At 36.3% G+C, this 17167-nt stretch overlaps 3 protein-coding genes across 5 annotated transcripts; 1 reads left to right on the forward strand and 2 right to left on the reverse strand.

Annotated features, from left to right (window-relative positions):
* Positions 1-44: 44 nt before the first annotated feature.
* On the reverse strand, positions 45-951 carry LOC103326953 (uncharacterized). The gene has a single exon (XM_008229213.3). The coding sequence runs from the start codon at positions 833-835 to the stop codon at positions 266-268; it is 570 nt and encodes a 189-aa protein (XP_008227435.2). The 5' UTR covers positions 836-951; the 3' UTR covers positions 45-265.
* Positions 952-1674: 723 nt separating this feature from the next.
* On the forward strand, positions 1675-9536 carry LOC103326954 (uncharacterized). 3 transcript variants are annotated; one of them, XM_008229214.2, is made up of 7 exons: positions 1675-2239; positions 2428-2773; positions 6650-6732; positions 6815-6931; positions 7077-7892; positions 8261-8477; positions 8635-9536. In XM_008229214.2, exons 2-7 carry the CDS (start codon positions 2479-2481, stop codon positions 9033-9035), a joined length of 1929 nt encoding a protein of 642 aa, XP_008227436.2. In that variant the 5' UTR covers positions 1675-2239; positions 2428-2478; the 3' UTR covers positions 9036-9536. The 3 variants fall into 3 exon arrangements, with proteins under 3 accessions (XP_008227436.2, XP_008227437.2, XP_088905595.1); XM_008229215.2 differs by having other exon boundaries at positions 6653-6732; XM_089049469.1 differs by lacking the exons at positions 1675-2239; positions 2428-2773 and adding an exon at positions 3463-3489 and having other exon boundaries at positions 6653-6732.
* A 544-nt stretch (positions 9537-10080) lies between these two features.
* ADA2B (ADA2 2B) lies at positions 10081-15999 on the reverse strand. The gene is made up of 13 exons (XM_008229217.2): positions 15532-15999; positions 14869-14924; positions 14444-14619; positions 13893-13958; positions 13625-13750; positions 13464-13539; positions 12985-13048; positions 12838-12896; positions 12625-12738; positions 12076-12292; positions 11475-11685; positions 10804-11070; positions 10081-10463 (listed from the first exon to the last, which is right to left on the reverse strand). The coding sequence occupies exons 1-13, from the start codon at positions 15579-15581 to the stop codon at positions 10272-10274; spliced, it is 1674 nt and encodes a 557-aa protein (XP_008227439.2). The 5' UTR covers positions 15582-15999; the 3' UTR covers positions 10081-10271.
* Positions 16000-17167: the final 1168 nt, after the last annotated feature.

The following is a 17167-nucleotide window of genomic DNA, read 5'->3' on the forward strand; positions in this document are numbered from 1 at the left end:
CAATAAGTTTGCTTGACTTTATAACTGAGTCTAGAGATATGTAGTTCTCTTCAAAATGAAAATAAATAATTACCAGTTGCCAAACTTGTATAACAATAAGATTTCCTAAAATAAATAATTACCATTTTCACATACGCCAAATTTGCGTTGCGTTGCGTCTAGAGAAACTGTAATAGGAAATGAACTTCCTAGTCGACATGCATCAAAAAGTCTCTTTACTTACATAATAGATATAGAGAATGAATCCACATTCAAATATATCAGTTCAATATCCATAATCATAAGTAAAATCAGAGACACCAACCATGGCTGTAACCACTTGGGAAAGGATGAAGATACCGCCGGCTAATATTACCAACACCAGAATTGCAGAGATGGGGTTCTTCAACAACTCGTATATAGGCTGGAAGGTAGCGTACAGAGCACCTGTGCTCACTGTGAGAGCGTAAAGTCCATATCTCCTAACATTATCCCAAAACTCTTCCATCAGCGGCCCTTCAGGACCCAAAGCCATAGCTTTCTGCCCGTCCATCCCCATCAGAAACACCACAACTCCAACAGAAACAACTCCCATTATCAAATTCCTTGACCTCGACGAGGAGGAGTTCCCACTGACTTGTTCATGTTGTATAAGTAAGGCCTTGGATTTTCTAGCATATGCTACTGTTGGTGGAAGGATACTTGTAGCTTCAGAAGGTAGAGATGATAATATTGTTGGATATGCAGGGTGTTTTTGTTGTGAAGTAGTGGGGATGAGAAATGAAGGATTTGAAGTTGAAGTTGCAAGATACTTGGTTGGGAGGTGGAATTGGGAGCTCAAGGTAGACATTTTCATTTGCTCCCCCAACCTCTATCAAACACAACACAAGAGTGCTCTCTCACTGCTAAGTTCTATCTAACTGCTAAGCTAAGCTATACCATCTATTATCCTTACAAATTTTCAATTGGGAGTTTGTGGACATCATTGCTTGGCCTTCTTATCTCTCTTTATTCAGGATAAGGGAAGGTCAAATTGAGTGTGGGAAGCTACCATTATCTTCTCTCATGCCAATATTTATAGCCTATCATCTTTTGCCACACAGACACATATCACATCATCCTTCACCAGTGACATTCTGTGATATGATGAAATGAAAGTCCCTTGTGTGGCAAAAGAATACGGATATGGTTTTACAATACTTTTCCAAGTTTATGGGCACGTTCTTCTTGTACATCATCTGTCGATATTTTAGCAATATTTGATTCAACTCTATGCACATAGGATAGGTCATAGGAGTGATTTTAGTTTCACTGATAAAATTGATACAAAAAATAATAATAATAATTGAGGGTGGGATACTCACCCTCAATTCACTTACTTTTATTATTTATTTCCTTTTTTGGGTCAGCTTAATTCACTTATTTTGATTCCTGAAAATAAATAAATAAATTCACTTATTTTGATTTTTCCACTCATTTTCTTATTTGGCATTAAACTTTTTCTCAAATATAAACTTACCAAACATAAAAAAGTAAATAATTCACAAACTCATTTTCCCACAAAACAAACGCGTCCTTAATTCACTTAACTTTTTCTTTTATTTATTTAATTATTTTGAGTACTAAGTACCACGTGTCCAAAGAAGGCCGCAATTGAAACGTACAAGAATAGCCTCCCGCAAATCTCACAATTCCGAGGCTACCCTCCCCATTTTGCTCCACTTCTCCCTCACCAGATGTCAATGGGCTGCCTTGGTCCCCAAGCTCTGCAAGCCCTGACTCAAGTCCTGGCGCCCCCTTTTCTCTTCCTCTCTAAACATTAGGCCATTCAGTCGCTTCTTTGAAGTTCCATAGACATTTGACGACCTACTCTCTGCTTTCTGTCTCCTCCCATGCCCTTTCAACCAAAGCTCACTCTTTTTCTGCTCCGCTTCAACCACTGAAAAACCCCACCTTTTGTTTCTTTCTTTTTCGCTTTTTGGGGCTTCTTCGTCATCCTCATGCTTATAGACAAAGGGTTCCCTCGCTAATCATACGGTCATCGTTAATGCCATTTCAGTCTCCTGCTTGTTCCCCTCGCCTTTGAAGCCAAGCTGAGTGATAGACCCAGTTCGTTTTTATGAATTGGGTCTAGGTTTTAGAACCCTAGTTCTCTCTCCCTTTCACTTTTTTTCCAGTTTTGTTCACTTTGCCCCATACGCACTTCCTTGGAGGCTGTTTGGCTCCAAGAATTTCCGCCTCTTTGAGTATACTAGCAACGGTAGGTTTCTCTTTTATACCGGTTTTTTTTTTCAATTTAATTTTTATTTATTTATAATTTACTTTACTTTTCCTTGAATGGGATGGAGTTTTATGAGAACCCATGTTCTCAGTTAGGGTTTCATAGTCAACTGAGTTGGTTATTTGACTACTAAAACGCTCCTTACTGGTAGACTTTGGAATTTTCAGGAAATGTGATAAAGGGGGCTTCTTCTGTCATTTTGGGGCTCCCTAAATAATATGATGATGACGAATACTCATAGTTTTGTGTCGTGGGAGGAGCACACTCTCTGTCAAGAGCGTGGTAACCGTGTCGTTCATTATTACTTGAAGGAGGCATCAGGGGAATTTGTCCTCGCTGTGATAGGGACTGAGAGGAGTATAAGGCACATGATGTATGTTGTTTCAGAGGAGTTCGTGGAGACTTATGGGTCCAAGGGATTCATTAATGCGTGTACCAAATGGAGAGCAAGAAGAGAAGTTGTAGAATGGCTTACTTCCTTGGTCTCGAGGCCTAGCTGGTCAGAGGTTTCAAGTATGTTATGTTATCATATTGAAATTTTCAGGTTCCTTTCATGGTATTTTGAGCAATTTTGGATATTTATGTTGAATAATATTGTCCTTTGTTGTGATTTGTAAGTGGATTTAAACTTATGAATACAGGTTATGATAAGCATTGCCTCAATGTACTGTTAGACTAGAATATCAATACAGAAGAAGAGTAGCACTTGACATACCAGCTTAAGCATAAAAATTTCATGCATGGTTATGCATTACTTAGGGGTGGCGATCTCCTATGCAAAGTGAAAATCAGAGATATTTGTGACATAGCATTATCTCATCTTTTTGTTGAATTGATGTAATTTTCTCAGTCTAGGGAAAGCAGTTGTAGGTCCCTCCGACATTGCATCCTTTATCTTCTTCTTTAGAATCTTGAATTTTAAATTTTTTAGATCAATTATCATAATCCTTTAGTTAAAAATGGACTCAAACGTATTCTAGAAGTTTGAAATTAGCATTACCCTAAGAAGTCTCACAAAGTAGTATGTTTTTGGAATATAATGCAAAGTTGTATATTACTTTTGTTTCATGTTGTTTTGAATCAAAGGTGTATAATTGAATAAAATGTTCTCATCCAGAACTTCTTTATTTCAGCTTGTTGTAGCCTCAGAAGCTGTGTAACTTTATATTAGTTTGTCTACAACTTTGATATACATACCAGTTGAGCTATCCACAGCTCTCGCTTCAGCTGTAATCCTCTGGACCAAATTCTACTTGCATATCTACTGCACAAGCATCTAACAATAATTCTGTTTGGTTATGTAATGTGACAAAACTGTTTCTGTTCAAAATTTATTCATGTCTGTCACCCCATTAAATGTTTGAAATCTGAACATATTTGGAATCTCAATTTGAGATGATATCTGTTTATAATCCTCCCCATATCTATTGCACTCATGTTCTCTAATTTGTAGGTTAGATTCTGTAGTGTTCGAGCATGCATGTGTGTGTGTGCTCATGCATGCCCGTGTGCATGTGCGCCTCATATGTGTGTACTGTAGAGCATAACTATTCTATTGAATTTTGAACATCTAGAAGGTGAATTCTTCTGTTTATGGTTGTGAATTATTTGAATTGTGAGATGTTTTAAACCTTTAAAATGTACAGAGTTGTTTTTATGAATAAATAATTTATTGGAGATTTGTAGGTTGAATTGTGATCTTAAATAAATTGCTTTGATAGTAGGCTTTAATTATGTGATGCATATAATATCGAGAATCAATAACGTAAGAGAGACGGCATGGTGGGCATCAAGGGAGGGCGAGAGTATTGAAATAAAGGAAAAAAGGATAAAGAAAGAAGGAAAAAGGGTAATTATGTCCAACAAATTGTTGTACGACATTCCTACTTTTATGTATGATAAAGAGTTACACTTTAGAAAGGCAATTTTTTTCATGTAATTTATCTGATTGGGGGTGGAGGCCATGCTTGAACCTTCCTTTGAAATTCTTGTAGTAACCTATTTTAATGTACCAAAGCAATGTGTTTTGCCGGTGCTAGTTTCTCTCTAGTAATGTAGTTTGAAGCTGACGTTCATCCCATATAAGGGATGGCTAAAGTATTGAAGAAAGAGGTAAAGATGATAATGAAATAAACTTATTCTTTTAAACAATTTAGTTTTAATATGTAAGGGTATTTTTGTCCAAAAACTGTTTTACGACATTCCCACTTTTATTTATAGCAAAAGACATTTCTACTTTTATATATAGAAAATATATTTTCTTTGCTTTAGTGAGGCAATTTCTTTTGCATCATATATCTTATTGAAGGTTGGGAAGCATCCTTGAACGTGCCTTTGAAATTCATACAATAATCGGTTTTACCGTACCAAAGCATCGTGTTTTTCCATTGATGAGTTTTTCTTTAGGAACGTAATTCTAACCACATGATATAGTTAGTAGTTTTGGAATCAAGTAAGCCATTCTTAATCAAATCTAGTAAGTTTTTCATTAGGAATGTAGAATCATCAGAGAATATTTGGGCTGGATACACGAGTCCTTTCTTATTAATCTACATGAGTCCTTTCTTATTAATCTACAATCATAAGAAAATTTTCACCTGCTTTTACCTTTTTTTTTCTTTTCTGTTATAAGAATAGAGGGAGTATTCCAGCCTACCTTTTCTCCTAGAGATGAAATTTATTTTGGATTTGCAGTCAAGAAAAGTCAACTTAATTATATATGTTAGTGGAGATTGCCTAAGTAACTGGATTTCTTTTGATGAGCAGAAAATCCAACTTTTTGTAAAGAATGCAAGCCAATTATATTTCAGCATCTTTCCAAAAAGGAGAGGCTGGCTATTATGTGTCTCTGTATGGTCATTGTTTTATGAGCTCTTTCTGCCAGCTTGTTCTCCTGTCACATTAAACATCCTTGCCTTCTATTTCTTCAATTCTCACAAATCCATTGCACCCACTTAAGGAAGGAGAAAGAGGGGGAAGGGAGTGAGTGAGTGAGAGAGAAAGAGGGGGAACTAGTATGAGTTTGTCGACGGGATTTTTGACCTCTAATGATAGAATGGGTACCATGTCGTACCTTAAATCTCACGCCTATCAATCACAATTTATTCATGCTTTGCACTATCTTTTCCTTGTTTATCATGTCTTTACCTGTTTTGATTTTGATCTATGATTTGAGTGCTTGTTGAACATTTTGGAATTATAACTTTGATGCGAATTCTTCTCTCTCTTTTTTTTTTTGGGGCCAGGGAAGGGAGGGGCATGCGGTATGAGTCTTAAATCCCTAGTTTAGTGACCCTTACTTTCTTACCTGTCGAATTTTGAAATTTTGGAAGATTTTAGTACATATCAGTAGTTTATTTGTTTAAAGCCCTTAGGAATTCAGTATCTTAGTGTGGAGTCGTTGCTTCTGTTGCGGAGACTAGTATCATATGACACGGTATGCTGGGTAGCCGTAGACATTGCTATTTACGTTGAAACTTATTCCTGGATTGAGTCAACATGTGAAATTGCTGATTAGGAGAAATGGAATATATTTTCTTCCATTAATTCTGTTGCTTTCCTATTTTGGTTTAGTAAACTAATTTGTCAACCTCTGGGTATTCCATGAGAGTTTTCAATTAAAGTGGTAACCTTAAATGGAAGCATTAAGTTATTTAGGTCATTATAAGGTGTTATAATGATTTCTCATATTTGAAGTTTTTGTTTTTTTTTAGGTTATAATCTATTTAGGTATCAATATTATGAAATTAAGATTTTGTTCACCTCGTTCATGGATTATTAAACAAAGTTGAGAAAGCTGGCTGCTTAAACAACTTTCTTTCTAATTTATCTTTACCAGGAATTCATGTTTAATCTTAATTTTTGGAGTCAAACACAATGCCTTGAAAGATCTTTTTAGTTTTAATTTAGTTATTTCCAATCTTATCATGAGCCATATGTTACCATAAGCCATCATGACTATCAACTCTGTGTGCACCATTGCCCATAAGAAAGCAAAAAATATATGGTGAAATGGAATTTTGGGGGGTACCTGTTGATATTCAGTGTAAGTTGGTGTAGATGAAAATATGGTAAGATGTTCTTATATTCAGTCCATTCTCATTTAGAAAATACATAAAGATGGGCAGCCTGCTATGGGCGAAATCCTTCTTATGGATTGAAAATTTTCTGCTGACTAGTAAATATTGGAAAGCATACTATTAAATGGTACTTTGTCACTTGTTGGTATGCTTTTTTATTTTATTTTTTTACTGTTGAGTTTTCATAGCTTCAGGAACAGTAATTATGGTATTATTCTTGAATGCATGTATGGTCTTTTGTCATGTTTGTCTCTACGCGTACATGTTTGAGTTTGTATTATAAGTTTAAACAAACTTATTCTTCCTATAGCAGATTCACCAACAGATGAAACAGCACAAGCATTACCAATTACTGGCTTTTGTGCTCATCAAACTTATCTGCCAGACCAGATGGTATTCACATGCTGTCTTTTGCTAAGTCTGGGTTTCGGGTTCTTAGAAAAGTTTTACTAAGTAATCTCCATTTCTTAACCAGGTTCCAAGGAAATTGAAAGTTCACAATTCAGACATTGAATGGTCTGGTGTTGCCTGGAGTTGTGCCAAACAGCTCAAGCACTACCCAGCATTTTGCAGGAATGGAGCTACCATTTGTGTAAGCATCAACTGATATCTACCTTTTTTTGTTGTATGTGTTATTATTTCTACATTTAGTGGTGCTCTTTCTTTTCTTCAGTAGCATCTCTTTAATTTTCATAGAGATCCTCTGTAATGTTTATTCTTGTGGCCCTGATTTTTAGGTCCATTCTTTTGTGTTTATAATGGCGTTAGAAGAACACCACTACCTTGGTTACTTGGAAGACATGTATGAAGACAAGAAGGGGCAGAAAAAGGTTAAAGTGCGTTGGTTTCACCACACTCGGGAAGTCAAGGATGTAGTTCCTCATCTAAATCCACACCCCAGAGAAGTTTTTATCACACCTCATGTTCAGGTGATCAGTGCTGAGTGTGTTGATGGTCCTGCAACAGTTTTGACTCCAAAGCACTACGAGAAATGCTTGGCTATTGTTGCTCATAATTCTTCATCTGGAATCCATATGTGCTTTCGGCAACTTAAGAACCATATGGTTAGGCCCTTCAGTCTTGCTAAATTGCGGGGGTATTCTAATCAAGCAATTCTCTCTTCTTTAGATGTCCACAATGTCTCCAAGCAAAAAGCCAAGTGCCATAAATTATCAGATGAAGATGAGGAAGAGGAAGAGTTAGCACCTGATGATCCTCTGAGGATTAGCTGTAAGAGAAATAGAAGCAGCAAGGGGAATCAGGGATGTTCTGTAGTTAAAAATTTGGTCACTGGGAATAATCCACCAAATTGCGTCCCAACATACCCAAAGTTGAAATTAAAATTATCTAGGAAGGCAATTGGAGTTAAGATTGCTGGATCTGAGCCCCAATGTCCAATGTCTTTTAAGGTTGATGAGAAGATAGAGTTGCTCTGTCAAGATAGTGGCATGCGAGGATGTTGGTTTAGGTGTCAGGTTTTGCGGACATCTCAGAAGCTTCTCAAAGTTCAATATGATGATGTGCAAGATGTAGATGGATCTGGCAATCTGGAGGTATGTGATCCTCTAGAGATCTTTATTTGAATTCTTCTCTGGCCTCATAATGGAAAGAGTTGAGCATGGATAAACATTTGGTGATCAGAAATAGATCTGATCTGAAGGCACCTTTTTTATATAGCTTGGTTGCTAGTCATCTATGCAAGTGTTTGAGTAGATGATCTGCATGAGTTGAAATAATGACATTGGTGATTGTTGGTCTTACTACTATCAAACAAATTGCCTATAATAACATCAACATTGTGTTCTAGCATTTGCATTTTCAAGAAATGTTTTGTCTGTATGTTTTTCTTTTTGTAATTGGATTGTTTAAGCAAACTAATCACAAAGGAATTTAGATCTCCACATTTTTTGTTAATGTGTAGGAATGGGTCCCTGCGTTTAGAGTTGCTGCTCCTGATAAACTGGGCATGAGATGCTCAGGCCGCCTGACAATCCGACCCTGTTGTCCTAATGATTCTACAGAGTGTACTTTTGATGTTGGAGTACCAGTCGATGCATGGTGGTGTGACGGCTGGTGGGAAGGTGTTGTTACTGGAGTTGACATTTCAGGAACTGATACTCTACAAATCTACTTCCCTGGTATGAGATTTTTTGTATTTTATTTTAAGTTATGTTTCTTACCTTTCACAGAGTGCATTGCTAGTTTACTTGAACTTCTGATCAAGCTGGTAAAATGTGTTATCTGATTTTCTGATAAATTATCACGATGAGTGATGTTTCTTTTAATGTATACTAGGTGAGGAGAAGCTTATGATTTTCCAGAGAAAGGATGTTAGGGCTTCCAGAGACTGGGTTGAGAACACATGGGTTGATGTGAAGGCAAAGCCTGATATACTCTTACATATATCTGAAAATATCAGTTCTAGCATGAAGCTCTTAACAATCTCTGCTAGTTCTATGGCAGAAGAAAAACAGAATTTACCAGATTTATCCCCACCTGATGATGTATTTGGAAATGTGAAGAGGGTGAATCTGAGGAAGCGGCCTTGTACCAGTAATGAGGACGAAAAGAACAATTCTAGTGGCGGTGATGATGGTACTTGCAGCAAGGATGAATTGATTTATAAGGAAGAAGTTGATCCCGCCTATGAGAAATCTGAAACACCGGGAGCCACAGAAATGGCTGCTCAGGGCTGAGGTGGAGATTTTTTTACTTTTGACCATAGGATCCTGGAAGGTTGGGTTCATTGTTCTTGTAGATAAGATGAACTGTCGGGAATAGGGAATTGAGATATGCAAAGTACTATTATCAAGTTTCTAACATCATGAGAATTGGCAGGTGTACAGCTATATATCTGATAGGTTTAAGTTTATTGAGTTCAACAAGTGCTCAAGTAAATGTAATCTGATGGTCATCAGGTTAGGCAGTAGCAGCTCAACTCACTCGTAGGAGTAATTGGGGTTGTGCTTTTGCACCCATGCATGAGCGGTGAACTTTTAAAAATTTCCCTTTGTATCTTAATGGTATCTTTTAAGTATAGTTTCTTTAAGTCTTTAGATTTAATTGTAAAGCTTATGAAGGTATTGCTTTCAAAACAACTTTTAGCTAAGAATAGGATTTGGATCAGATGTAGTGTATGTTAATCATCTTCATCTCAGTATTAAGGAGTGATATGGTATCATTGATTCTCCTTTTCATTTATTTTTTTTAAATAGTTTTCCTTGCGACAGTAGTTTTGATTTGAGAATTTAAATCTCACTTCTTTTAAAAAACGACACAATTGTGTATTTGTTCAATTTTTATTAATGTATCTGTCTTCGTTGTTTTTAAGTGTCAATTTTATAAATTTGCTTATGATTTTGGTTTTGATGAAGCTTACTCGTCCGCAGTTTTTATACTATATTTGTTTGAACTTTATTTTTCCTTTACCCTTGTATATCCGTAAGCCTTTTACTCGACTGCTTTTGTTTAGTTTCAGTAGATCTCTCTCTTCTGTTTTTTGGGTGCATAGTTTCAGTAGGTTTTCATACTACATTTCATTTTCAAATGGTTTTTCCAAGGTCTCTACTCGCATGACATGACCATTAAAACCAAGGAAATGAGAGACAGCCATTCGAGGCGTGGAAACACATAAGAACTCTTGAATGGAAAGGGAAAAGAGATGTAACTCCAGTTTCTTCGGAAATGGTAAGTTCTTGGACATCGTAATACATCTGTATTTTGGATCAAACGAAAGAAGGCTTGATTAAATTGCACTTATATTTCATATTTTCTGTAATGATATTATAACAGGGTAACTAAGCAATTTTGAAATGGAAAGGAGAGGATATAGCAGCAGCATTTGCAATTTTGTTATTTCTCTGGAACAAAACTGATACAAATCCAAACAATGTACAACAAAAACAACATGAAGCCTGAAATGGTATCTACTATCAAGGCTGCGTGATCCCCTTTTTCACAAGCATGTCATAAACCCTGTCGATTTTACTAGGTTCAATCTTGAACAAGTGATGGACATCTGATTTTTTACTGGCATTGCCGCTGAAGATTTCAATTGAAATAACTTCTTGCATCTTGAGGAAAACAGGTGGTGGTAACCTAATCTCGCTGCAGAGACGTTTCTCCTGCCATGGGACAAAAAGTAGATTGCTTCAGAAAAAGGCTTTGTACAAGTACAATAGTCACATAGGTTAGAAATAAAAGTACATGGGCTTTGCATCCAGTCCTACAAGTAATATCTAAAAGTTTGATGACTCAGCATCCAGTACCACGTCACAACCAGAAAAAGGAAAAACCATATTGTGAAAACTATATATTTGGATTAATTTGGCTGACAGATGCAATGCAGCCAAGTTAGAGATCACTTCTTCGTGACTGGTAAACCATAGGAACACAGCGAACAACCAGAATTGTGTCCTTATGCTTACTTATTGACAACCTAGGAAGTTTTTAATGAATACTTACAGCTTCAGACAGTAAATCTGATCCATAAAATCCCATTATATCCATATCACTGGCAGAGCTTGAAGTAGCCTGTCCAGCTGGCCTTGAGTTTGAGTCCTTGTCAACAGACTCTGAGGACACGAACAAATTTGGACCTCCCTGACTGCTCGGACCAACTTGCCCACTTTCCTTTGCTCTGCGAGCATTTTCTTCAGCATCCTTTTTCCGTTTATGCTCAAGATATCTATCTGCCTCGGCCGATGTACGGCAACCAGCAGCTCGGGCTTCCTGCATGATTATATTACAAGATTCGTGGAAGGAATCAACAAAGCAATACCCATGTGTGTACTTTGTAAATATATCAGACAACTGCTCATGGATTTAAAGAGTATGATGATCCAAGGGGAAAAAGGCAACCAACAATTGGACACAAAATTGACACCATGCATCCTACCTTTTAAGATTAAACATGCATGTTTACAGTTTGAAAGGAAAGACATGGCACCTCTCCATGAAATGTTTTTGGTTACGTGCGATTTGAGAACAACTGAAATTAGTTCTGGCATATGCTTATGGACAATATATTCCAATTGGTAACTGAAAAATGGATTAGCGTCCAAGAGCATTTTGCTCTCAAATAAGATAAGGGAATCAAGTAAATATAGAATTCCAAAGTCAGCCAAGTATCATACCTTAAGTTCTTGAATTCTTTTCATAGTCCGATGCTCCGCAATAACAGTCTGAAGTAATTCTTCATGCTCTTCCTTGGAATGGAAGCACATGAAGACATCATAACGTCGACATATCGCCCTTTCTTCAGGCAATAGGTCCTTCTCAAAAGGATTAGGATATAATAAATTTCTTCCTAGTATGAAATCCTTTCTACGCTTCCTCTCATCAAGTCTGCAAACAAGTTTATCCTCATGAAGGTCAAAACATTTAATAGCTTTAAGCAAAAATTGTTGTGTTAGATCTCATGTTATATTGCTACTTGGTATATATACAAAACCTCAAAGTAGACCAAAAGTACAAAAAGAAATTCAGCCAAACAAGAATTTTTTCTTAACCCAAAAAGAGGAAATTGAAACAGAAAAAGAAGCCACATAAAACAGAATCCTCATCCATTGCAATTTGCATTAATGACTAAATTCCTTTTTTTTTTAATCAATTTACTTTTCTTCACTTATTCCTAATTTGGTCTGCGTTTTGCCTACTTTAAGTTCCAAAAAATAAATGAATTATAATATACTAATCTAGGTGTAAATATGTACCAAAATCAACTTAGTGAGCTACCTTTTTGAATAGATTCGCAACACTCTTAACTTCAGATCACGCTCATCTTCAGTGTCAGTATCCTTAAATTCCATGTCAGCCAATAGCTGCTCGGAATCGTTATCATATTCAGGATCGAACTCCTGCCTTTTGACGTTATAACCACTCGACTCGACTAAAGAAGGGCCCGAACTCCCCAAAGAACTTGGTTTCTTCCCTTTTCTATCTGCTTGAGGTTCTGCCATAAACAATAGAAACAAGATTAGATAACCTACTACTAGAAAATTAGGGATCCCACACCAATTCTTGTAACTTCTTAATATTCATTTAGTAGACGACTGGAAGTTTGTGATGTGCACAGGACAAATTATTCTTGTGTTGTCAAAATTAACACCAGTCAATGTGATTTACCTGAAAACACAAACACACACACACAGAGTACAACCATCATTGCTTCAGCCATAGTGTTTAAACTTGTGTCAGATTTTGTTAGGACTTGACCCCCAAAACCAAAAAAAAAAAAAAAACGGACGTGCTAGTTGCAATCTATTGGTGAAAATTTTGTATCACCTTCCACTTTAATGACACCAGGACCATCTTTAACCTGGGCCATGTTGGATGGCTTCTTGTTACCAGCTGCTGCTGCCACACTTGCACCACTAGAGCGAAGTCCAGATTCTGCATCTGAAGTATAAGAAAGAAAGGAATAAACCTGAGAAACGTCCAAGATCATCTATATTTGATCAATCATAAACAGGGAGTCAAGAATAGATCTTATCTGACCAGTATTGATACTAGACAGTAAACGGCTAGAATGGCCACCTTTGTGCATATCTTCCGCTCTGAGTAAATCAAGAAGATTCCCATTAAAATGTACCATATGTGTACTAATAGTCTAATATCATTAATTTGTGGGAATGATGACCATACTTGGTTCTTGAAGGAGAAAATGGAGATTCCTCCTTCAAACTATGATCCCCCAGCAGAGGAAATCCTACAACAGTCACAAGTATTTGATAATAAGAAAAACCAACACTAAGAAGAATAAAATGAACGAGAATATAACCAAAACAACCAGAAGACATACATAAACTACAAAGTATGGGCCGCCTAATTCACAAAAATTCAATGTTCTTTGCTATTTTAAAAGAATATAAATATAGGGAAACTGAATGCAGGAAATTGATCTAGAATATGTCTTCCGTGAGAATTATCATTCTACTATGAGGAACAGTTCTACACATAGCATGGGAGACTAGAACTTTAATTGGGCAGAACAGAACATCAGCCACCGTATATGCCTGTCTAAAAGTCCAGTATATGAAAATAACTTTGTTAATGCATGCTAACAGTTCAGAATGTAAGGAAACAGAGATACCAAACATTGAGAGTAAGTAATTATCACTAACCTTTCTTGTCCTCTCCATGCCCTTTAGCCATAGCAAGAAGCTCCTTTCTATTTTTTCCTTCTACATGAGACATGTCCTTGAAAACAAACATTCCAGCACTTGATTATTTTTGTGAAAGGTTAAGATTGAAAGAGACCTGACTTGTTCAAAATGCATCATACCGGAATAGGAAAGCGCTGTGAGTTCAAATAAACATTTGTGTAGTGTTCTATACATTGTTCTTTACTCTTTGTCCCAACATGCTCAGCAACTTCAGCCCAGTTCCCCAATCCATACATCTCGGTTGCCTGCAATAAGGGAATTTATATAACAAAAATTGAAATTGGATATAAGTCAAATTTTACCCGCGAAGTCCAAATACATTGTTGAAAAGATAGAAAAAGGATCAGTAGCAACTTTATTTGAGGGATTAAAAACAAAATAAAGTACCTCCAGAAGCAGTATTTCATCATCTGCATTCCAGTCTGGGCAAATAAGCGGGAAAGATAAATTGTCCTGTTGAAAGGGAAATATATATATGTATTATAAATAAATAAATAAATAAATAAATAAAAACTTAAGTGCAAAGAGGGCTACATTTTATTGTCCAAAGTCACTAATTTCAAACATTGCATCATAACTGGATAAAACTAGACTAGCAACTTTATTGGCTGAGAATCATAACATGTTAAAAAATAAATGATTGAGTGCACATTCTATTTACCTTTGGAAAAGCATTTACAAACAGAGTTTCAGTTAGATATGATGAATATTTGTTGAAAGGGTAAGTCAAAAGAAAAAGTATTAGATGATAGCATTCCTCTCAACTTCATAGAGAAAAAGGAAGCCTAACTTTAGTTGTTAGAGAATTGCTTAAACAGGGCTAAGCTCATTTCTATGTTACACAACACTTGATTCACATAGTCTGTCAATAAATAAGAACCACAGAGAACTCTATTTAACAAGATATAAGAAAAATGAGATGGTTTCTTAATACTAACCATAACCCTGTAAGAGTGATTGCTTTTATGAGATGTCAACTCAGCTCCAACAGAAAAACACTCTATACATAGGTCAAAATCAGGGCACATACAACACTTGATTCGGATCTTCCCCGTAATGTCTTTGTTGCAATAATTGCAGTGGTAAGCCCTTTTCCCTTCACTTATTCCCTGACCTGCGCCCGGAAATTTTGAAAGTTTAAAACAAAATTAAGATGAAATAAAGAATGAATTAGAATGAATAATTATTTTTGGAGGCATATGTCGATAAACAAAGAGTGTAGGGTAATTCTTCCTTGACGTGATTACAATATCATAATACCATTATAACAAGAAGTTGAAACAGCAAAAGTTATACAAACCATTTGCAATATCCCACTTTTTAACAAATTCAATTCAGAACTACATGATGGTGTGAAAAGTACCTGCTACTGAAGATTCTAAGTTTTCTCCAGTGGATGCATTCTTTTTTCTCCTTGATCTGCTTGATCAAAAGTTGGTATTCAGATAAAACTTCATATATGTCCCGAAAAGATAATGAAACATCAGCACGGTCCAAGTTATGAAAGATGGATGTTGAGTAAAGGATTCTGTGATAGGATAGGACACAGGCAGCCTGAAGGTCCCAATGGCAGAAAAAAGATGTGAACTAAAATAAGACTAATACAGAAAAAGTAAAGCAAAACGCATTTGTAGATTTATCACTTGCTAAGTGGGCTTGCCTGTATTTTCCGGGAAAATGAAAATCCCACAAGTCATGTGGGATTGACTAAAAGTTTAGGTAAGAATACGCAGTCCCATTTTACATTACCCCGTTCTATACATTTTCCTGGCCATGAGCAAGAATATATGGGACTGGCTCTTCCAGTTGATTACACAGTTATTCTCCAGTATACCAGTTTAACAGCTTATCAATGTTTTCATTCAGCAGAACCACACAATCAAAGCTCCAAAACGTACCCAAATGCAGATTTTGACCCCAAAATAAAAACACACAGAATGAAAATCCCTAACCACGCAAGGTTGAATGCAACTCTAACTAATAATTTACGGAAAATAATAACACTTTAATTAAAACCAACTAAAACCTTTGAGTGGGGTCCTCATCAGAATGAAAGTTTCCACGAGAACGACCCATTGTTGATTCCTGAAGCTGAGCGAGCTCACGAGCAGCAGCACCTGCTTTAAGTGTGTCTGTTCAAACGCACTTATATAAACAAGAAGCACAACGACTTGGTATATCTATACAAGGACTTAAACCCCCAAACAATTTGAACTACTGTAATTGGGTTTGATAGTTTTTCGGATGGGGATCAACGGGTCAGTTCAGAAATTCAGACATTTGTGAGATTTTCTCTCCTTTCTGAAGATTTAGGTATTCGGGTTTTTGAGTGTCATAAATACTCAAGCTTTTAGGGGAGCATAGATTGTCTGTTTTTGAATTTTGCTGTAAACTGACTATGACTGTACTGCACTAATTTACTGGGAGGACAAAAAAACCCCAGCTTGGGTTTTTTATTTGGGGTACTTCGGTTTGTTTTTGTTTCGAAAGAAAATGATGTTTGCCGGACAAGAAAATAAGAAGTTTTATTTGGTCTGAAAGAAAAAACTCGGATGAATATTAGAGATGGACTTTATTTGGGCCGAGCTGTTTTGAACAGTAAGTAGCTGGGTTTGTCAGTTTTGGATGCTCAACTTGTCCATTTCGCTTGGAATGGATTGGTCCTCAAGACCAACTTTTTTGGTTGTAAAATCCTCAAACGACCGTGGATATTAAATATACGGATCCCGAATTTCTATATTTGACATTGATGCATTAAAGAGTATTTAAAAAAAAATTTAATCATTTAATTGATCTTATAAAGTTTATTTATGTAAGTCGACATACATAATTAAATTAATATAAGAGTAAACTACAGTAAACTCCCTAACCTATAAGGTCATTTACTTAGTACATACCCGATTTTGGGACATTTACGAGTACATTAACGTCGCGGAAAACTTACAATTTGCCCCATCTGTTAGTCAAATTAGTGAGTCTGTTAAATGATGATTTGTCAAATGTGGGACCCTTTTTTGATGTGGACTTCCACGTGGACTAAAAATTAATAAAAAATTATTTTATTGTTTAAATTATTTATTATTGTTAAATTAATTCAAATTTTAAACAACAAAATTAAAATAATAAAACAAAAATCTGGCAAAAATCAAAAGAAAAAAAAATTATCTTCGTATGTTTCTCTTCCCAACCCCAACACCCTCCCTTCGTGCACACCGCCTTCAAAGCCATCGTCACCAACGTCGTTGTCGTTGTATAGAATCGAGGGCAAGATCTCATTATTCATCAACTGCCTCTCCTCTTCCCACCTCCCCTAACACCAAAACCCAACAGCCCCCACCCCCTTACCCACCACCTCACCTCTGGGTCCAAGATCTGAGAGGGGCAGAGGCGAAATCAAGACGTTGAGCTCCTTCCTCCTCTGTTGACATACAAATATTCTTGAATTTTAGGCTAAAAAGAAGTTCATGTGCAAGGAGTACTAAACTGGCATACAAAGATTGTTTTCTCCAAACAAAAATATCTTAAAATAAAAACAACAAACCAGCAACAATTTCACACAGAGAGGAGAGAGAGAGAGAGAGAGTTCAACCAATAATTTCACAAATGAGCAAATGTTTTCTCCAAACTGGCTAATAAAATACTTCAACCATTATAAATTCATA

The sequence above is a fragment of the Prunus mume genome, linkage group LG3 (genome assembly GCF_029339155.1).
Source record: "Prunus mume cultivar Tortuosa linkage group LG3, ASM2933915v1, whole genome shotgun sequence".
NCBI classification, from domain to species: Eukaryota; Viridiplantae; Streptophyta; class Magnoliopsida; order Rosales; family Rosaceae; genus Prunus; species Prunus mume.

Excerpts from the sequence above, each read along its gene's own strand:
- LOC103326953 (XM_008229213.3), bottom strand. The coding sequence starts at position 835 with ATGAAAATGTCTACCTTGAGCTCCCAATTCCACCTCCCAACCAAGTAT.
- LOC103326954 (XM_008229214.2), top strand. The coding sequence starts at position 2,479 with ATGATGATGACGAATACTCATAGTTTTGTGTCGTGGGAGGAGCACACT. Across the intron at positions 6,733-6,814 it reads CTTATCTGCCAGACCAGATG|GTTCCAAGGAAATTGAAAGT; the intron begins GTATTCACATGC and ends TTTCTTAACCAG. Across the intron at positions 6,932-7,076 it reads GGAATGGAGCTACCATTTGT|GTCCATTCTTTTGTGTTTAT; the intron begins GTAAGCATCAAC and ends CCTGATTTTTAG.
- ADA2B (XM_008229217.2), bottom strand. The coding sequence starts at position 15,581 with ATGGGTCGTTCTCGTGGAAACTTTCATTCTGATGAGGACCCCACTCAA. Across the intron at positions 14,925-15,531 it reads GATGAGGACCCCACTCAAAG|ATCAAGGAGAAAAAAGAATG; the intron begins GTTTTAGTTGGT and ends TTGATCAAGCAG. Across the intron at positions 13,540-13,624 it reads CACAGCGCTTTCCTATTCCG|GACATGTCTCATGTAGAAGG; the intron begins GTATGATGCATT and ends TTTGTTTTCAAG.